Source organism: Mesoplodon mirus (genome assembly GCF_964341445.2).
Source record: "Mesoplodon mirus genome assembly, chromosome: 7".
NCBI classification, from domain to species: Eukaryota; Metazoa; Chordata; class Mammalia; order Artiodactyla; family Ziphiidae; genus Mesoplodon; species Mesoplodon mirus.
In genome coordinates, this window is record NC_138983.1 from 3,450,498 (window position 1) to 3,472,014 (window position 21,517).

Sequence of the window (21,517 nt, forward strand, 5' to 3'; positions counted from 1 at the left end):
GAAATACATACATGTGGTCTAAGATCCAACACAAGACAGAATCAGAAGGAATCCTGAGGGTGACAGTAATGGGGACACAGGCCAACAGAACACTGAACCCACACTGTTAGAGAAGTGTTCAGGAGTGATTTGTTCAAGAAGACAAACTTAACAAGACATCCAATGTACCTGAAGATTTTGAAAAGAGATTTACGTAATTAAGGAAGTGTTTGGACTTGAATTACTGTTAAGTACACAGAAAATTAAACCAGTCTAAAAACACCAGAAAATTATTTCACTCCAGGGGAAACAAAACGCACTGGAAAAGGCAAAGTCATCATAGTATACCATGTGGTTTACCTGTAGACAGATGTTAGTCATGACGTAAACCCTGAAGGTTCATCTGGTTAAAACTACTATGTAACTATCACCTGAGGATGGAAGTCCTGGAAAACTGGTGGTACGGGGGATGCAGAAAAAGAGCTAAATTCGTAGTTATGAGCCTCAGCTGAGGGTGACTTTGACCTCCCAGAGGACAACTGGCAATGGCTAGAGACCTTCCTGCTTGTCACTTTGCGGGGGAGTGGATTGCTGGACCTGGTGGGTGGAACGCAGGGATGCTGCTTAACATCCTGCAGTGCATACCCGAACAAGGAACTGATTGATTGGTCCAGAACTGCAGTAGTACCACAGCTGAGAATGCTGAGCTAGATCATCATTTCCAGTAGTGGTGCGTCAGCAGATGACATCTAAAATTAAAGCACCAAGTAGCAGCACGGTGAGAGACGCAGCGATGGATACAGAAAGAACCGGTTGAAGGCTTTGGGAATGAGAAGTGGGGCTAGGTGGTGAGGTCCTGTTGGCTTTGTAACAAGCCTTGTAGAATTCTGCCTCTGCCTCTTTAAACTATGTACACATACAAGCTTGATATTTCAAGTAACAATTTAAGTGGAATTAGAGAATTATTTAGAAGGATACGAAAGCGTGTAAAGGAAGGCAGAAGTTCCCTGAACCAAGGTGGTGGCCAGGCTGGTATTCTTGCCCTCTGCCAGGACGTGGCCATGCTTTACTCCCTGCGTAAATTGCACCGTGCCTGCACGTAAGAATGATGCGATGGAGAGAATGGCACTGTTACGGGTGACTAGATCTGCTCCGAGGCTGTAATCTTCAGGACTTGGCTTAACCTGTAAATGTGGTGGCTGCTTAAGGCACCCACCTCCTGGTGGCAGCATGCCAGAACTGTAGGCCCAGTGTGGTGTGTGTGTGTTTTGGGGTTGTTTTTGTTTTTGTCTCTGAGGGACCATGAAAGTTCAGTGGGCAGCTGAAGAAACAGCAAGCATTTAACGTACTCAGTCTCTGAGGTTCCTGTCAGCACATGAGCACTTTGGAGCATGTGCTTTAAGGGTGGTAGCTGGCTCCACAGTCCCGTTCTGGCTGCACTGAAGCTTCAGTTTGTTCAAAGGCTGGGAAACTGCAGTGCAGCTCTGCTCTCTGCTCTTCTGTTCCTCTGTGCTGGAAGGGGGAGGGAGCTGCACGCTCCCATCCTGCCTCGCTGCTCATGGGCTTCCTGATCCCAGGTGGACTTGTGTTGCTGGTGTTTCTGTGCCTTCTTGGAAGAGGGTATTCGTCTGTGTCACAGCACAGTCACGTGACACCTCCATGCTGTCGCTGAAGAAGTGCCACCTGTGCACGCAGCCCGCGGCTCTGGCCTTGGTGTGCTTCTTGCTCTGGGGGCCGGACTTCATCCAGAGCTTCTTTACTTGCAAAGCGGCGTGTGACCTTAAGTTGGGTGTGGCTGAGGGGAGACGGAAGGGGAAAGAAGAGCACGAGGGGCCCACAGTCAGGGTGGGCTCCGTGGCAGGGGCTGCTACCCACTGTGGGCTTGAGAAGCTGGTCCTTCTGTCTGGAGCAGGTGTCGCGCTCGTCCTTGGGGGGGTCTTTGAGCCCCTCCCCATGCCTGCACTGGGCCATCACGAATAGCGCAGGGGCCCGCCCGGCGGCGGCAGGGTGCGGTCCTCCTCTTGGTCCGCCCTCCTCGCACCGGGCTGGCCGCCGCGGCCTGAAGGGTGGGCGGCCGGGGGCCGTCTGTGCTGCAGGCATCTCACCAGGGCCTCGGGCAGCTCCGTCCCACACAACCCATGTTGCCGCGTCCCGTGGTTCCAGACCTGACCGGGTCTCCCCACCCCTCCTGCCTCCCTCCGTCCAAGCGGCCTGTGCTCCCAGCCCGGTTTCTGCCCCACCCCCTCCTCCCATCCCGAGTGACTGGCGCTCCTGAAACATCAACCTGCCGCACCCCTCTCATGCTCAAAACCTAAGGTCTCAGCTGGCACTCAAGGCTCCTCTGATTGGGCCTCTCAGAACCCAGGCTTTTCTTCTACTCTCTCCCCGCTGGGTTCACACTGCTCTGGCCCCCTGGCCGTCTTGCTGTCCCACAAATGTGCCAGGCTCATGCTCGCCCCTGGCTGCGCCGGATGTCCAGTGCCCCATCACCACAACCCAATGCCTGTGCACAGCGCCCGCCCCTCGTCTCTTGCCGGCCCTGCTTTCTCTGGTGGCACTCAGCACAGCTGAGATGACATCTGTTCATTGACTTCCATGCCGTCCGACTCCCCCATGAGAATGTAAGCCCCCGGAGGGTGGGGACGGACCGTCCACCCCCTGTACCTCCTGGATTTAGGGGGCCCTCAGAGCAAGAGTGGTGGCTGGAATGAACGAATGAGCACCGCTGTCTCAGCATACCTGTGGGAGGAGAGACGCAGAGGGAGGGAGATCAGTGGGCCTCGGACGGCGTGTCCCGGGTATCTGCGGTCTGGCTGAGTTGGGCCCATCGCTTCCCCGCTGGCAAGCTCGGGGACAGCCGTGCCCTCTCCCTCCACCGAACTTCTTTACTCCCTGAATTCATCTGGCTCCCTAATCACCCTCTGAGAAAACCAGCGAAAAGGAGAGCCGCTAGGAGTCACTGCAAAGACTGCGGCTGCCGCCCGGAATCGGGCGCATCTCCCCCTCCCAAGCAGCCTCCTGAACCGCCCTTCCCCGGTGGCCAGCTGTCTGGTTTGCCCATCCAGGCCTGAAGGGGTTCCCGGGCCCCGGGAGAGCCGGGGTGAAGCAGACCGAGCTGGCCTGGAAGAGGCCCGCAGAGGTGATGAGACCCACTCGCCTGGGTCCTGGTCGTCAGAGCCGGGCACCTGGTGCGTCCGCTGGGGTCTGGTTACATGGGGTGCTGGACTTGTGAAGACTCACCAAACCTTGCTGACTCTTCTGTTTGTGGCTACACTGCACTTTGACGGTTTTTAAGGAATCCACAGCAGGAGAAAGAAGTACAGCAAAACGTGGACTGGCGATCGCAAGCCTGGGCAGGGTTTCAGGTGCTTCTTTCAGTTCTCGATCATTAGGGCAGTTTTCTTTCCTCGAAGAGAGCGCTTGGAGCCGCCATGGACCCCACCTCCTGTGGGTTCGCTCTCTGTGCCTCCCTCCGTGCCCGGCACTCACCCCAGGAGCTGGGGGGACAGCGGGTGCCAAAGCCCACCTGGGAGGGGATGGGGGCTGGGCCACCAAGGGAGGCTCTCCCCACTCCGAGCCCGGTCCGCCTTCCTCGCAGCAGCCGCAGGGACGTTCGCTCCCGGAAAGCGGCCCCGGCAGTGACCAGATCTGGGCTGCAGGAGGCCCGGCCTCACCCTCCAGGCCGCGCGGCTGCTGCTCGGTTTCCCCGAAGGCACCTTGGCCCCCACGGGGCCTGCCCACGTGCGCCCCCCTCCAGGCGGGCGCCGGATCCCATTAGCTCACCGCCCTGCCCTCTCTCCCCGCAGGTTAACGACGAGAACGTTGTGAAGGTCGGCCACCGGCAGGTGGTGAACCTGATCCGCCAGGGGGGGAATCACCTCGTCCTCAAGGTGGTCACAGTGACCAGGAACCTCGACCCGGATGACACGGCCAGGAAGAAAGGTGCCCTCCCAGCCGCCAGCCCTGCCCGAAGGATGGGTGGGGGGCAGGGCTCTTTCCCCCCAGCCCCCTGTGCTCAGGCGCTTGTGAGGGGGGCCCCAATCTCCTGCCGCTGGGGGCCGGGGGGGGTCCCGTTCCCCCTGCCCCAGAGTAGGAAACAAGTCAGAAAGGGAGGTTAGGAGGGGACTCGGGCTTGCCCACAGGGAGGGGCGGCCTCAGGCCAGGGCTGTGCTCAGCAGACAGAGGCCTGGGGGCTCCCGCTCCAAACTGACCTGCATCGGTCACTGTGATGGCATGCAGCCTGGGCCCATGGAACGGAGAGGTCCTCGGGCCCACCCTCCTTCCCAAGGGAGGTCACAGCTGGGGGACACTGGGGCTGAGCAAGGCCTGCAGAGGGGCGCCGGGAGCAGGCCAGAGCCACCCCTCGGCAGGAAAGAGACTGGAGAAGCACGTTGGGACCTCCCGGTATTTCAGCACAGCCGTGACCGCTGCCAGCTTCCCCACCTCGGGGGAGGCCCCATCTCAGCCTTCCCAGCAGGTCCAGGGGCCCCACCTGCTGTCTGTTCTGGAAGGGGCAGGGGGTGGCGGCACTGGGGCCCGGCTCTCACCTCTCTCCCTCCCGTCTGCCCCCCAAGCTCCTCCACCCCCGAAGCGCGCCCCGACCACGGCCCTCACGCTGCGCTCCAAGTCCATGACCTCGGAGCTGGAGGAGCTCGGTGAGTGCCACGTCCGAGCCGCCCCAGCCCTGCGTCGTTGCCAGCACCCAGCACACCGGCGGGCCAGCCCCGGCGAAGCCCCAGCCTCTGCATGGCCCTCTGCTTGCTCTCTCGCCCCTCTCCTGGCCCCGACACCCAGAGAGGGGTCAGGAAGCGCCCCCGTGTGCGGTGCTCCCACGCTGGCCCACTGGGGCCCTGCAGGCTTCGGGGGTGGTTAGTGGTTTCGCCTAACCTCCTTTTGGTTCGTCTAACATTGTTTTGTTTTGAATTTTTGGGCCTCTCACTAGTGGATAAAGGTAAGCTGCCCCACTGTGGCCCCCCTCAAGCAGCCCCCCTGCCATCTAGGGTGCCCCCCCAAATCTTTCCCACCGTGTGTGGCTCAGACCAGAAAGCTGTGGCCCTGGCGAGGGGTTGGCGGGCCTGGTGGGCTGCAGGCCAAGTGCAGGGGGTTCCTGGTGCCTTCTCGAAAGGACTGCGGAGGACAGAGGGCTGTGGCCGCTGGACCCCCCCCCCACGGCCTGGGGAAGGACGCGCAGAGCACCGTGAGCCCTGGGCCTAGTGGCCACGTGGCTGATGGAGAGGGAGGACTCCGGGTGCTGGCCAGACGTCACACAGGGGTGTCACCACGGCGCCCAGGGACTCCTCCAGGAGGAGGTCGCTCTGACCCCACGGGAGGGGACGAGTGGACTGACGGCTTCCTCCGCTGAGGGGGCTCAGTGGGCAGGCAGGGGAAGCATCTGTGAGCTCTGCCCAGGGCACGTTACGGGGGCACAAAACAAATCGTCAGGCCCAGCTGGTCCAGGGGCTGGGAGTCTGAGCATCCTCACTGGTCTGCAGCTTGCTGTCACTGCCCGCTGGTCCCAGCCTTCGGGGGGAGACCCTTCCCTCCGGGAAAGTACAGAGCGGCCCCTTCTTCCTGGCAGCTCCTTTGGGAGGGTCTCCCACACTCTGTCCTCCCCACGAGGGCCCCCTCGCCTGTCACCGTGTCTGGGGTCTAGAATCTGCAGCTTAGCTGGAGGCCTAGGTCTTCTAGAAAAGAGCAGCACTGCTGTGGGGCTGCCCACCTCCACCCAGAGCCACGAGTTCGCCCAGAGCCCCTTTCCTCTGGCCCCCTCCTTGCCCACACCTTGTCTGTCCAAACAAGACTCTGCAGGAAACGCCCCCTGAACCCCAGGCCTGGCCCAGCCCCCGACGGGGAGGACAGTGTGAATTATCACCCGTTTTTCTCTAAAGCCAGGCAGCATGTGCCACGCAGGCTCCTCCAAGGCGCCTGTGGTGGGCTCCCCCCAGGAGAACCCGTGGGCAGGTCACCTTTAACGGGGTGCAGCTCAGGGCACTGTGAGGGTCCTTCCTAAGAGCTGCCTCAGCTCACGCGGTCCAGTTTGGCGGGGTGCCAGGAAGGGGCGGGTGCTGAGTGAGAGGAAAGCCCCTTGTCCCCGCGGGAAGCAGGTTTGCCGGAGAGCAAGTCAGAAAAGGCAGGCCACCTGCCAGCAGGTCCCAGGAGAGCGTAGACAGTGCGTCCCTGCCCACCCGCGTGTGCCCCAGAGCCAGGGGTGTGCGCGGTGGGGCAGTCGGCCCCCAGCGAGGCAGTGCCGCCGCCACGGGACTCACGCTCCCCTTTCTGTTTGCAAGCCTCCGTCCGGAAGAAGAAGGGTAAGGGGCGACCCAGTGTCTGTCTCACCCCCGCACGCACGCCTGTGGCCCTCAGCGTCGAGTCTAGACCGTGCCGTGACCTTGTACTGTCTTCTCCCTGCTCGGGGTCCTGCAGGGGCCCAGCCCCAGGACACATCCCGTTTCAGTCTGTCACACCTGCCCCTCCCGTCTGTGGTGCCCCAGCGTGTTCTGCGTCTCCCCAAGTCGTGTCCACGTCATCGTAACTGTGGGGACCCCGCGCCCTGTCACAGCTGGGCCTGCCCGGGTCGGGGGGGCAGGCAGCCTCCGTGGCTGCTGGCCAGAATGCAGGCCAGCAGGGTCCCTGGCAAGTGGACCCCTGAGTGCCCTCTGCCGTGGGTGGCGGCTGCCACCTCCCTTCAGCTCCAGAAAACCCCCCGCTCTCCAGGAGTCCTGCTCTACACATGCAGGAAGACTGCCCTTGAGCTGGGGGCAGCTGCAAGGCCATGCCGCTCCCTACCCCTGCCCCTGCCCCTGCCCCAGGCCGGCGTGGAGACGGAGGACCCAGCCTCTGTGCCGTGAGGAGCTAAGACACCAGCCGGGCCCCAACCAGCCCCTCCCGCAGCAGTGCCCACGTCTGGGGGATCTCTCCCCTAGTAGCTGGAGATGACTACCCCAGCGACTAAAAGCAGCACTGTCAGCTCAGGGGCAGGCGGGGACCCTCTCACAGGCCCAAGGCACTACCCGAAATGCTGAGATGGGGAGGCAGGTCTCGGAACCCAGCAGGGCGGTATCTGGGGGCAGGGTCGCGGGTCCTAGAGCACCGGGAAGCGCCTCCTCTCTCACCCACTGTCTCCCCAGAGGCAGGCTAACCCTCTCAGCCTCTCTGGAGCAGTCCTGGGCCTCCCCCCCACCCCCAGGGGCTGCCCGGGAAATTCCCAGGGGGTTTTCTAGGACGGGTCTCTGTGTCAACCACGTGATGGATGCCCAGGGCACAGGAAGTTTCCTGGGATTACCTTTCCCTCTGAACCCCCCCCTTCGATCCAAGGCCAACGCCAGCTGGCAGGAACAGCCCCCTCCGTCCACCGTAACTTCCAGAAGAGGCACCACACCAGGGGCTGCAGGAGCCCCGTGGCCACAACAGGGCTAGCCGTAGAAGTCTGTTGTCAGGGGGGAGCAAGCAGCTCAGACTTGGAGCCGGCCCAGCCTTGGGGGTGCCTGTGGCCTGCCCCCACCCGCTCCCAGGGGCCCCAGCAGCCAAACACCCCGGGCTGTGACAAAAGGACAGATGTGTTCCGCACGGCCAGCCTGGGCCAGGGCAGAGTCGCACAGAGGACAGGCCAGAGTCCCAGAGAGGGGGACCCACCTTCCTTCGGAGAGTGGAGAAAACTGGATGCGAGTCTGAGCTCAGATGCCTCGAGTCTTTCCTGAGGACCTGCTCTGGTCCCCAGACACCATGCTCACAGGCACCAGGGGGCGTGAGGGCCACGCTGGCCCAGGGCAGCTCCAGGCCAGAGCCGGTGGGACCGGCTTCACCACGGCTTCCAGGCCCCGCGGGCACCTCTGGCTGCTCCCGCGGGCCCGTCCCTTGGAAGGTGTGTGACCCACAGGCCAGGGACAGTCTGCTGGGGTCAGACCGCCCGCCCCCATTCCCGCACGGCCTCCTGGGACGATTAAGCAAGAGACGGGCAGCTGGCAACAGCTGCTGCTTTGGCGTGAGCGGCTCATCATCTGTGACGTCAGTGCCGTCGGCGCTTGGCTTTCCTCTTGGAAGCTGTGTCGTGGAGGAAATCCTGTGCCGTGCCCTCTCACCCCGAGACGGGGCGAGGCTGGCCCTGCCCCCCAGAGAGCCTGGCCAAACAAGCTGTTCAAGGTCACAAAGAGGGACAGGCTTCCTGGACGCCTCCGGGATTAGGACACATTCCATGAAGCCGACTGCCCGAACAGCTGAAGGGGCTGTGAATCCCAATTGCCGGACATTTCTGGAGCACCTGGGATGCTCTCCCGACGGTTCTGAGGGGCAGGGGTGCTGGAACCAGCCCGGCACGTGGCCACAGGCAGATGGGCGGTCACAGAGTCTCTGCGGTGGGTGCCCCATTGTCCCCCGGGGAGCAGTGCAGCAGGAAACACGGCCACAGGCTCCTCTCGCAGCCAGGTGTGCCGCGTCAGCCCGGGGGCGGCCTCAGCTTCCCCAGCTCGCCCGATTTCGGGGGTTTCACTCCACGATTTGATGCCTCCCTCCTGCAAAGCCGGCGACTTCTGCTGGACGAGCTGGGATCTCTCCCGTGGGAGGGCTCGGACACGCGGTTGACCCTGCCTGTGGTCAGCCGAGGGCCCCGGGTGGGGACTCCGGTGACAGGCAGGGGTCCCCACCTGTGCTCTGGTTCCCGAGACACGTGGCTGCGCGCGACCCACCCATGCTTGACATCCACCACCCGCCCTCCCCACCCAGGAAGGGTGCAGCCTGTGGACGGTGGGCACCAGACTGTTCGTCTGCTTAGAAAGTTAAATACAGGAGTCACTTCCAGAGCGTTTCCATCAACTCCCTACTAGATTGTTTCTGAAGAGCTGACAGCTTTCCAGTCGGCCTGCAGGACTGCTTTCAGCCTCAGAGTGCTTCATTTTAAGACTGCAGGGGGCTGGACTCACTAATCCTCTTCATCTGGAATCCTTGAATAGAGACGCAACTCCAGGCTCTTACAAACCGTGAATAATCCTTATGAGGCCAGAAAGACAAGCAGGAACCCAGTCTCACAGCTTTTCTTAAAAGCCTTCACGTGCAGGCAAACAAACCCTCCAACACAGGAGCTGAGCAGAGTCTCGAGTCAGGCCACCAGCCTCCCTTTGAGACGAGGGCCAGGAGGGGACCCGGGCCCCCGGGAGGGAAGCGACGCAGGGTGGCCTTCTGTACACGAACCGCACAAACCCGCACTAACTAGCTGTCACCAAGGACAGAACGATAGCCCCCGACACAACCCCACAGACCAAGACGCTCTCACGTGTCCTGGTTCAAAAGAAGGCTTAGGTGGCATGGAGACCAGAGGGCAAAGGCCTAAACAAAGACCAGGACGTCCACGGCAAGGTCGCCGTGGCTCCAGGGGATACACCTTCAATCACACCCCAGGCCCAACGTGGATGTGGCGTGACTGTGCAGGCGCGGCGCCCTGACTTTCCAGTCACCTGGACCAGGCAGACCGTTCCGACGGCAACCCATCGGATGGCCGCTGTCAGCCAAGGCTCAGCACCCTGGCCCAGGGGTGGACACGGGGGCCAGGTGACCCCAACTGGAGCCCAAGCTCCCACCTGCTCCCAGAGTTCCACCTGCACAGATGACCTTAGGCATCCCAGATCCCCAGTTGTTCTCTCTGCAGAACGGGAATGACCCCTCCCCTAATGGCCAGGTTCCTGTTAGAATGAGAAACGGGACGAAGGTGCCGAGAATTTCCATGGGGTCGGGGACTGCTGTCGTTAATGATGGCGCCTTTGCCTCACCTGTGCACACCCACCATCGAGGTGTGTTTTGGGGGTGCCTGCCACATGCCTGGGGCCCCAGGCATGCTGGGGGTGGGGGTGGGGGGACCAGACGTGGACTCGCTGGGCCCAGCTGGAGATAGGAGCCTCTGGAAGGTCCAGCTGTTGTAACTCTCCATCCCAGGAGAGCCGTCTGGCCCCGGAGCCCCTCGGCCCTCGCCCCGTGCTGTGCCCCGACGTGGCCAGCTGCACGGTGGCCGAGCTCCCCACCTGCAGTGCCCCCCATGGGAGAGTCGCCCTTTCCCTAACTCAGTGGCATCCCCTCCAGGCCCACGTTCCTGGAGGCCCCAGGGAAGGGGGGGAGCCTAGCGGAGCTGCACAGGCTGAAGCTAAGGCTGGGCCTGAGAAGACGGCCGAACCTGCGGACGAAGGTCCCAACGCGGGAGACGGACCTGACTCCCCGCCGTCGTTGGAGAAAGAGCTGCACCTTGGCCGAAGCAAAGCCGACAGCCACCGGGAGGTGCCCGGCTTCCAGGAGCGGGCCAAGGGGACCTGCAGGTCACCATGGGCTCACTGGGGACGTCAACCAAGGACCCTGAGTCCTCTAGCCAAGGGGGCGGGTGCGGGGGGGAGACGAGCACAGGAACAAGTTAAACCCCAGCCTGAAGAGAATCCTGGCCCAGACCCAAGCAGAAGGCTTCCTGAAGGAGGCACGTCGCTGGGACTGGGGGTGTGGGGCAGGGGATCTGGCAAAGGGAGGAGGGTCAGAGGAGAGGCTGGGCCACGAGGGTGGGCGCTAAGCAGCACCACAACCGTAGCTGGGCTGGCCAGAGACGTGGGTGTTTCCAACCGACTCCCTAAGGGGGCGGGTGCTTACCAGTGTCCCTCGAGGAGGCCAGAAGCCGGGAGAGCCGGGGGTCCCGGAAGCAGGGAGGATGCCGGGGCGAGGGTGGGGGACCTGGGAGTCCCCGTGCCAGCTGGCAGGTCGGGAAGGGCCTCCCGCGAGCTGCCGTGCCTGAGCTCCTCGGCCCTCCCCGAGCAGGCGACCTGGGACTGTGGGGCCCTCACCCTGGTCCAGGATGTGGCTGGGCACCGACCAGGAAGGGGCCCCGAGAAGCCAGAGGCCTGCCTTTTAGGGTCTGTGGGGACCTCTCCAGCGGCTGCGCTCTTCCTGGGGGGCCACGGGCCTTAAACCCGGTGCCTGGAGCTCCAGCCCAGACTCTCACGCTGGCCTCGCAGCTTGGGGCTGCTGAGACCCCAGAGGCCTGGGCCTTTCTGATGGCACGAGCTTCATGGGGCGTCACAAGACCCCAGAAGGGTGTGGGGTGAGCTAGGAGGAGACCTCGAGCTGTGGACAGAATGTTCTCGGGGGGTGGCCGGGAGAGTGCAGCGCCTCACAGGGTCCAAAGTGGGAGAGTCCCACCAGGCCCGCCTCACGCTGGCTTCTGCTCCCCGGGGGCGCCCCTGGTGTCAGCAAACCAGGGCCCTGCACTTTAACAGCCCTGACGGCTTGCAGGCGGAGGCTAGGGTGTCAGGCGGGTCCAGGACATGCTCCAGTTTTCGGGTTTTCCCCCAAGTGTAACATTTTAAATTTAAATTTTAAAATCGCTTCTTCATCTGTAAGCATCACCGATAACTAACCCTTGGCTTTCTTTTTCACAAGGAACTGAGAATGTTCAGCTCTTGGGGGAGGGGGGACTCCCCCGCACAGCAAGGCACAAACCTCGACTGGCTCCTGAGCGGGGGGCTGCCTCCCCTCCCCACCTCTACCCCTGCCTACACCCACGCTGCCCAGCCGCCTCCAGCCCTGGGTGCTGGGTCCTTAGGCCCTGGCAACTGCGCTTAGGTTCAAAGGAGCCACACCTCTGAGCTCTTAAAAAGAAAAATGTTCAAAACGTTGACTTAGCTTCCGCCAGCAAGAAGAAACCGCGCTAGTATGAACAAAGCGATGCCCTCTGAGTGCCGGGGCCTCCGGGGCTGAGGCTGCGTTGCCCCCGCGAGGGTCTCCTTCCCCTCTTGTCCACGTGCACCCGGCGGCGGGGGCGGGTACAGCTTGGGGGACACGTCCTGTCAGTGTCAGCGCTTGTGGCCGAGAGGCACGCGTGCTCCACACCACAGTGACAAACCACGTGTACCATAAAAGCTTTGTGAAAAGGCGCAAAGCACTCGGGCATTTTTCTAACTCAGCCCCCTTGCCCGATTGTGTTTTGGGGCTTCGCTCACTGACGCCCGTCCTGACGGTCATGTTCACGTTGCAGATAAACCCGATGAGATAGTCCCAGCCTCCAAGCCATCCCGGACTGCTGAGAGCGTGGCAGTGGAGTCCAGGGTGGCCACCATCAAGCAGCGGCCCACCAGCCGGTGCTTCCCCTCTGTCTCGGAAGTGAACGTGAGTGGCCGGGCCGGGGGAGCGGGCGGCAGGCCGGCATGGGCGGACCTCGCGGTTGCAGTTCACCCTCCCCAGCGTCCAGACCCGGAGCCCCAATCTGCGTGCGCGTGGCAGGCACCCCAGTCCAGTGCAGACCCGCAGTGAGGGGCAGGCCACTGCGTGACCGGCTCAGTACCTCGCCCCCGAGGGCCTTCCCATAGGCCACCCGGAGCGAAGCAGCAGCCTTCTGGGGAGGACGAGGCCCGACCCCACCACCCCGGGGAGCAGGGCCTCCGCGTACGCCTGGGACCCCACCCCTCGAAGGTCTCAGGCCACCGTTATTCCCGGGGGGCGGTTAGCAGAGACCACAGGCCACGACGGGCTAGCAGAGCCGCCCGTCGTCCGGGCAGGCTGCTTCTCTCAGGTTCCAGACGTGGACCTCTCCACCCCAGCTTCGTGCCTGCTGCCGGTCTGAGCCCCACCTGTCACGGTTACTTCCTGACTTTGTTATCTTCTCTGAATCCGCCTCCCACTGACTCACTCTGTTTAACCGCACCTCTTCCTAATAACGCCCAGAAGCGTCATCAGTTCGATGTGATGGTTTTGCATAGTGCACGATACAGGCTGCCCCCTGCCTGCCCTCATCTCCAGAAGGCCCGGGCGGCTCCTCCATGGCCCTGCGTCCCGAATCCCCACCCCCAGTGGCACCCCGTACCCAGCTCGTTCCAGACACCCTCCAGGCCCTGGGCCGGGCCGACGCCCAGAGCCTGGCTAGACTGGGTCTCGCGGGAACAGCCTGGGCGCGCGCACGCCTGTTTCCTTCGGGCTCCACACCCGGCTGTTCCGTGTGGCCCTCCGACGCCGCGAGGTGAGGCCGGCCAGCAACCTGCCTTCCGGTCGAGAAAGCAGCAGCTTGGGCGGGGGCTGCACAGGGAAGCCGTTTGCAAAGCGAAGGAGGGACACGCGAGGCTCCTCCTGGACCAGGCGGAGGAGGAAGGACTGGCAGCCTGCCTGCCACGGGGCCCACATGCCCCAGGGCACCGCGCTCGGCTTGTCCCCCTCTCTGGGCCACTGCGGTCAGCCCACTTTGCGGAGGCGGACGTGGCCAAGGTCGGACCCCACTGCCCACCACCAGGTGCTCTCTCCTACAGGACATGCGTCCTGGCCATACCCAGTCAATGTCAGGCAGACCATGGCTCTGCTGAGCAGGACTCATCGGCCCTTTGAGGGCAGACAGGGCCCCTTCTGGGTCCTGGACGCTGGTGTGGCCCGTCGTCGGCCTCAGCTGGACACTGAGGTGCTCCCAGAAGCAGCTGGGGGAAGCCCCATGACAGGTGTCTACTGCCCAGGGCTTCTGTGTCTGGCTGCCGTGGGTGGCGCTGGTCTGACACAGCTCACCCCGGGCTCTCTGGTTTGCAGTCCGTGTACGAACGCCAGGGGATCGCCGTGATGACGCCCACCGTTCCTGGGAGCCCGAAAGGCCCATTTCTGGGCCTCCCTCGAGGTACGATGCGAAGGCAAAAATCAATAGGTAAGCAGCGTGGCCACACCCGCAAAGGTGCCCCTTGGCTCTCAGCACCCTCAGCAGTGCCCCTCAGAGGCCCCAGGCCCGCCCACCAGAGGACGGGCACCCGGCCTCACCCCCAGGGAGGCCTTGACCATCTGAGCTGTCTGAAACTCTCCTACCCTCTGGATACCAAATCCAGGGTGGCTTCCCAGCCTCACAAGCCAAGTATCCGTGATAATACCAGCAGGGTGAGGGGCCGCAGTCAGGAGGGAGGTGGAGGTGGGCAGGTGACGTCCAGGAAGCCCCTCGCTCCCGCCCTGCATGTTTAGAGTGGGCCGGTGGGGTGGGCCCAGGTCCCCTGTGAACTGCCACTGCCGCGCTTTGTGGATGAGCTCGATGGACACACTTCTAAGGGTGGCTGGGCCAGGCTCTCGCGCTCTGCGGGTACAACGTACTCTGTGCTGCGGGAAACTGCTACCTTCTTGTTAACTTCACGTGGTTCCTGCTGACTCTGTTCCGGGCAAGGTAAATGTGACCCCTTCAGACAGCCCCTTTGTGAGATAATCCAGCGCTGTCTTTACCGTGTAAATTCTCAGAGGAGCTAAGGCCACTGCCGGACACTGGGGGACGTGGCACTGCTCTGTGTGTCCAGCACTGCGGTCTCAGGCCTGGCGCCTCTGTCGCTAGTTTGAAGGGGTGGCAGCTGGCGGGAACTAAACGATAAGGGATGGCGGGGGTGGCATCTGCCGGTCCCCAGAGTCCCCCCAGGAGCTCGGGGCCACCGCAGAGCAGCGCACACGCCATCTCCTGCCCCGGCTCTCTAACTGATTAATAACAGTCGATTTCCTCCTGCCAGACAGCAGAATCTTTCTATCAGGTTAGTGAACCTTACAGTTCGGCATCTGTAATGTGAATGTAACAATTTACTCCATAAGGCGTATTCTTAAATTATTGCTCCTTGGGCACGTAATTGTCAGGCAGCCACCACGTACGCACGCTCAATGAGAGGCCTCTGAGCAACCATCTTTGCGATGCCAAAACGCCCTCCCACAAGGAGTATGTGAAATTTGGAATACCCTTATCAAATGGAAGTTCTCACTGGAATAAATTATTGTAGTTTGTCCTAGGAGCGTTTTTGATTTGGAGTGATTCGTTTTGTTACTTCTTTGAAAAACCTGCATGCCCCCCACGCGAGACCCTCGTACTTGACGTCTGTCAGCGTCCGTGTCTGTGTGCCGCTTCCCGTGTCCGGAGTGCGTTCCGTTGATGGTTTTATATCTTGAGCTGTCGGAAAGAATCTGAAAGTCCACCCAGGGGACACACCAGAGCTCTGGGGCCCAACGCGGCCGGATGCGGCCGTCGCCCCTGCGGGCCCTCAGCACCCTCTCTCACCCAACACCCACGGGCTCCATAGGTCCAGTCCTCCAACTCGGACCGTGGTCAGTGGGGACCATGGTAAACCACCGGGCCCCTTGGCCCAGCCCAGAGGGTCTTAGGACCCAGAGGACTTCGCTGGGGCAGGCGGCCGAGTGTTTGGTCAGGATCCTGCTCCCGGCTTGGGATGGGGTCTTGGGTTAGTAGAGGGTCTGGGCGTGTTGCAGCACCTTCTCCTGCCAGGGCCGCTCAGCCATCCTCCTGAGGGCCTGGGGAGCTCCAGTACCCTTCGGGGGCCCAGAGAAGTGAGGCAACAAAACGGGTTCCTGTCGAGCGGGCGAGGCCGCCCCAGGGTCGCCATATGCACAGGCTCTGCTCGAGGGCACCAGGCCTCCCCTGCGCACACCCGCAGCACCTGCAGGACGTCGGTGCTCTGATGCCCCCGGGACGGCGGCACCATCCGCGTCCCATAAGCCAGCGCAGCCACCTGTGTTCCCTGTGCCCTCGTTTCCCACACGCAGCTCGACAGCCTCAGTCCCAAACCCGAAAACACCCGCCGGGGGCCCTGGCCAAGCCTGAAGGGATGGTTGCCCCCTGATGCAGGCCACCCCTGCCCCCGACACACACTCACACGTGCGCATACGAACCCCGGGGAGTCAGGCGCCCTCCCCGGCTCGCGCCCGTCGCTCTGGGCACCATCTCTCTCAACAGCACGCACTCCGTGCCTCCCCGGGCCTTTCCTTCTTTTTTTTTTTTGGCTCGGAATGGGCCACGTGACCTCTTGGCATTGTGGCTTGTGCTGCATTCTGTGAACAAGTGCGCATCGTGATTCGTGTCGCACCTTCCTAGCAGCGTGTCGCACCTTCCTAGCAGCTTAGCGGGGTGTCTGTCATTGCCGTGATTGAACTCTAAACCTGTCTTCTACTTGTAGGAATCACGGGGGAAGAGCGACAATTTCTGGCCCCTCCGATGCTCAAGTTCACCAGAAGCCTGTCCATGCCGGACACCTCCGAGGACATCCCCCCGCCGCCACAGTCGGTGCCCCCCTCTCCTCCACCACCCTCCCCCACCGCCTACAACTGCCCCAAGTCCCCAACTCCCAGAGTCTACGGGACGATCAAGCCCGCGTTCAATCAGAACTCCGCCGCCAAAGTGTCCCCGGCAGCTCGCTCCGACACGGTGGCCACCATGATGAGGGAGAAGGGGCTGTACCACAGGAGGGAGCTGGACCGCTACTCCCTGGACTCCGAGGACCTCTATAGCCGCAACGCCGCCGCCCAGGCGACCTTCCGCGGCAAGAGGGGCCAGATGCCCGAAAACCCGTACTCCGAGGTCGGGAAGATCGCCAGCAAAGCCGTCTACGTCCCCGCCAAGCCCGCCAGGCGGAAGGGCATGCTGGTGAAGCAGTCCAACGTGGAGGACAGCCCCGAGAAGACGTGCTCCATCCCCATCCCGACCATCATCGTCAAGGAGCCCTCCACCAGCAGCAGCGGGAAGAGCAGCCAGGGCAGCAGCATGGAGATCGACCCCCAGGCCTCCGAGCAGCCGGGCCAGCTGCGGCCCGACGACAGCCTGACCGCCAGCAGCCCCTTCGCCGCCGCCATCGCCGGGGCCGTCCGCGACCGGGAGAAGCGGCTGGAGGCCAGGAGGAACTCGCCGGCCTTCCTGTCCACGGACCTGGGGGACGAGGACGTGGGCCTGGGGCCGCCCGCCCCCCAGGCACGGCCCTCCAAGTTCCCCGAGGAGGGCGGGTTCGGCGAGGCGGACGGCACCGAGCAGCTGTCGTCACCCACGCCGGGGGCAGCCACCAGGGAGCCCGAGAACCACTTTGTGGGTGGTGGCGAGGCCGGAGCTCAGGGTGAGGCCGGCAGGCCACTGAACTCCACGTCCAAAGCCAAGGGGCCCGAGAGCAGCCCTGCAGCTCCCCTCAAGAGCAGCAATGCGGCCGGCCCCGAGAATTACGTCCACCCGCTCACAGGGAGGCTGCTGGACCCAAGCTCCCCGCTGGCCCTGGCGCTCTCCGCGAGGGACCGAGCCTTGAAGGAGTCCCAGCAGGGCCCCAAGGGGGAGGCCCCCAAGGCTGACCTCAACAAACCTCTCTACATCGATACCAAAATGCGGCCCAACGGGGAAGCAGGCTTCCCTCCGGTCACCAGGCAGAACACGCGGGGGCCCCTGAGGCGGCAGGAGACGGAAAACAAGTACGAGACCGACCTGGGCAAGGAGCGGAAGGACGACAAGAAGGGCATGCTCATCAACATCGTGGACGCGTCCCAGCAGAAGTCGGCCGGGCTGCTGATGGTCCACACCGTGGACGCGGCCAGGCCGGACGACTTCCTGCAGGAAGAGGATGAGAATGCCGACGCGGAACCGAAGCCGGACCGCTCGCCATCCGAGGTGCCAGAAGGTGTTCCCGAAACTGAAGGTGCTTTACCGATCCCCGCTGGCCCCGAGCCCGCGGCCGCCGCGCCCGGCAGGACCGTCGTGGCGGCGGGCTCCGTGGAGGAGGCGGTGATCTTGCCGTTCCGCATCCCTCCCCCACCTCTGGCGTCCGTGGATCTGGATGAGGATTTTATTTTTACAGAGCCACTGCCTCCTCCCCTGGAATTCGCCAACAGTTTTGATATCCCCGATGACCGCGCTGCTTCTATCCCCGCACTCTCAGACCTGGTGAAGCCGAAGACAAACGACGCCCCCCCGTCCCCTGCGTTGAACTCCAGCCAGCCCACCAACTCCGCGGACGGCAAGAAGCCAGCTGGCCTTTCGAACTGTCTGCCCGCCTCCTTCCTGCCACCCCCTGAAAGCTTCGACGCCGTCACGGACTCTGGGATCGAGGAGGTGGACAGCCGGAGCAGCAGCGACCACCACCTCGAGACGACCAGCACCATCTCCACGGTTTCCAGCATCTCCACCCTGTCCTCCGAGGGCGGGGAGAACGTGGACACGTGCACAGTCTATGCAGATGGGCAAGCATTTACGGTTGACAAACCCCCGGTACCTCCTAAGCCAAAAATGAAGCCCATAATTCACAAAGGCAACGCACTTTATCACGACGCGCTGCTGGAGGAGGACGTGGACAGCTTTGTGATCCCCCCGCCGGCACGCCCGCCGCCCCCCGGCGGGGCCCAGCCCGGGACCACAAAGGTTATCCAGCCGAGGACCTCCAGGCTGTGGGGTGACATCTCGGAGGTCAAAAGCCCGATCCTCTCCGGCCCAAAGGCGAACGTGATTAGTGAGTTGAACTCAATCCTGCAGCAAATGAACCGAGAGAAAACGGCAAAGCCGGGGGAAGGACTGGACTCGCCAGCGGGATCCAAGCCTGCCAGCCTTGCTCCAAGGTAAGTGCGCGGCTGGCGTGGGCGCAGCCCATCCCGAGCCGGGCTGTCCTGTCCCAGCCAGTGCTGACCAGGAAATGCCCTTGGGAGCAACGGAAGCGGACACGGAAATTCCTAGAGCCTTCTGTGTCGGCCGCCTCTGTCGTGCGCTCACGTGCTCCTTTCTCGCCCCCTGGACGCCGGTGCAGCAGAGCTGAGCGCGTCTGGCCCGGCAGGACGTGGCCCCCGCGTAGAGACGCGTAACGAGACGCTGCCACACAGGCCATCCCCGCCTTGGCTTCCAGGGAGGAGCCCTGCTCTCTCCTCCCGCGTCCTCCAGGTCTTGGCCAGGACCCCTCAAAGGCCATTCTGGAGCCTCACCCAGGGGCTGCAGGGGAGGGGTGCAGCGGCCGGGGGTCGAGTGAGCAGTGTGCGTGCAATCACGTGTGTGGTCACATGTGCGTGAGGGGCTCTTTTCCCCTCCTCCCGTCACTAACTGGTCTGAGGCCGGGGAGGGGCCGGGTTGCGGATCCATTAGTGAGCTCAGAGTGAAATGCAGCCCCAGAGCCCATCCTGACCCAGGGCAGACCTCGTGGAAGAAAAGCACCCGGTCCTCCCCGCGTGGGTGCTCACGAGGTCAGGCAGAGCGGAAGGCACTGCCTAGGAACTGGGGTCGCATGTGGGGGCCAGTCCTAAACCCAACCGCAGGGCTCTGTCCAGGCACACCACGCTGCAACTGGCCCCCGACCCCCTGCCTGTAGCTGGTGGATGATCCTCACCAGAGCCCAGTGCCTCTGGCCATCGCTCACAGTTCTCGGTTTCTTTCGCCCAAGACACACGCCACTGCTCGGGTCCCCAGGCAGCAGGGCTCTTCACGTTCCCCCACTGATGTTTACTCTCAGGTTTCATCATCTCAGCTAATGAAGTCGTTCTTCATACTCCTGCTGGGCAGGCGTTGGATTCAAACATCTCAGTCCATTAATCAGCACTATCGCACTACGGTCGGGTCCTGAGAGCAGGCTGAGAGCCACCATTTTCCCGGTTACCTTCCGGTGTGGGCGTAAGTTACGCGCACAGCTCCCACCGCTCCTCCGAGGAATGCTGATGGGGCAGGTCTCGGTAGAGAGAAGCACGCCGACACCCCCGTCTTTTAATGGGGCACCCATCATTAGTGGCGTTCAAAGAGCACTCCGGCAGAACAGAGATTCCTTACAAATTCCCCGTTTCTGGTGGACGTACGTACACACATACCTACAGGTGTTACGTGCTTGAAAGTCTCAAGGAAATGTTTAAAACTGGCTCCGTCACGTAATAGTACCGGTCTTTAGCTGCTAGGTTATGTGGAAGTACAACAATTAAGATGCTTTATCACTGTGTTTCATATTTTACAAAACACTTGGACGTGGGTGAGTAGTCTTTCTAACAGCTGCTGGAGAGCATGTATAATTATACCCATTTTTCAGAAGGGGAGATGGAGATTCAGAGAGGCCAAGCGGCTTGTCCATGTGCACAGCCAGCAGAAGACAGAGCCAGGACCAGGCCAAGGTCTTCTGACTGGCACTTCCCACCGCTAGCGATGTCTGAAGTACGGAAGATGCAGAAGAAGGGCACAAATTCTAGGGCCGCTCTGGCCAGTGGGGCAGCCCACACGGCACCATGCTCCCCGGAGCACTCCCACCCAGGAGTCCAGGGGCCTCTCTGAACGGCATCAAGATTGTAGGCCTCCCCAGCTCCTCTCCTGGCTGGGTGGGCTCACAGGAGAGGGGTCTCCGAGTTGCAGGGGTCTCTAGGGTTTCCCTGAGTGGGAGGGGCCTGAGAGCAGGGGTCAGCGGACAGAATCCTGTCGGACTTCTTGAGAGCAGCTGCAAGACCGATTCTGTCGACCCAGGCTCAGCTGCCAGGGAACAGCCACCACCAGTCTGTTCTATCATTTATACCCCAGCCCATCACGGTACAAGCATGAGCTGCCGTCTATTCTGCACCCACCAAATGCCGGGCATCATGCAGCACAGGCACCCGAGGCAGAGCCTGAACCTGCTCCCACGGGGTCAGAGAGGGGAAGCCCTTGGCCACGGGCACTCGGCTGGAAGGCACAGAAGCACTGCGACCTACGGAGCTGCCTCAGGGTTCGACTCCTCCCCTCTTGCTGGAGCCAGGGATCAGCCTGGAAGAAAGGCGCCACTACCTAACCGCACATCCGCAGGGCCGAGCTCACCGGGGCAGGGCTATTCTCAGGCCTTTGGAACCCCCCTTGAGTCCAGCTGAGCACCCAGAAGTCTTCTCTGCTTACCTGATGACTGCTAATCTGCAAGGGTGGTCACCGGGCGGCCTCCGGCACTGGTGACCTCCCCAAGGCGGTGTCCCCTCCCCTTCCCTACTCACTGCTAAGGGCTACACTGAGTTGGACCAGGAATAGGTCGGCCTGAGGCCCAAGGACAAGGAGAAAGGTCAGTCACTGACTCCAGGCACAAAATTGGACACTCGCCTGGCTACTCTGGCTTTTCCGATCTCACGGCCTCATCGGGCAAAGCCCAGTGGGCGTGAGCTGCAGCCAGGAGGTGGACTGACCAGGGTAAGAAGGGGGCAGCTCCTCAGCAGAGCCCCCCGAGCAGGCGACCGAGCACCGGGCACCAGGTATTTCTCATGAGCAGGCAGCACCCAACTATTTTCCTTCTCACACACACGCCCTCCCTGGGACAGGCCTCCGCTTCTCTGGGTCGTGCCTTCATTGAGAGGCCTGGGATTCAGCCATTCAGGCAGCAGACAAAACGCAGGATACTCCCAGCCAGGGCTCCACCTGCTTGGGTGTCTCACTGCTACTTTTAAACGCATCTACAAATTAAGAGCTGTGAATGGCCCTGGGCAAAATGAGGCACGAAACTGGATGAAGGAAATTCCTAGTGAGGGAAAAGAAATGAGTTTTTCTAGGGAAAACTGAAAACCGGCCGTGCTCTGAAATGACAGACAAGCAGCAGTGCAAACGCCCCAATTTCCACAGAAAGAAGTCTGATCGCCCAAGAAAGGGGCAGTTTTTTGAGCTGCTCCACAATCGTTTGTCCGCTAAGAGGGCAGAAACCTCAGGTGAACCTGCCCCTTTGTAAGTTACTTTTGCCCTCGGGGTTCTTTCTTAACTCTGAGGTGTGGTGACCCTGGGCAGGGTCGGGGAAAAGAGGACACTGAGCGACTACGCCCTCGCTTACTGGGGTACATGTGACTTAACCTGAGCCGTGCATGGGTG

General features: G+C 62.1%; 1 protein-coding gene across 8 annotated transcripts in view; it reads left to right on the forward strand.

Annotated features, from left to right (window-relative positions):
- The window catches only part of SHANK2 (SH3 and multiple ankyrin repeat domains 2), a 549,250-nt gene that overhangs the window by 517,968 nt on the left and 9,765 nt on the right, over nucleotides 1-21,517 (forward strand). For 7 of the 8 annotated variants that reach the window (XM_082629529.1, XM_082629530.1, XM_082629526.1 and 4 more), the window contains 5 exons: nucleotides 3,786-3,921; nucleotides 4,554-4,634; nucleotides 11,975-12,105; nucleotides 13,504-13,615; nucleotides 15,897-18,303. In XM_082629529.1, the coding sequence (XP_082485655.1) occupies nucleotides 3,786-3,921; nucleotides 4,554-4,634; nucleotides 11,975-12,105; nucleotides 13,504-13,615; nucleotides 15,897-18,303 (2,867 nt within the window). The remainder of the gene's footprint in view (nucleotides 1-3,785; nucleotides 3,922-4,553; nucleotides 4,635-11,974; nucleotides 12,106-13,503; nucleotides 13,616-15,896; nucleotides 18,304-21,517) is intronic. The other variant, XM_082629532.1, reaches the window with a different exon arrangement.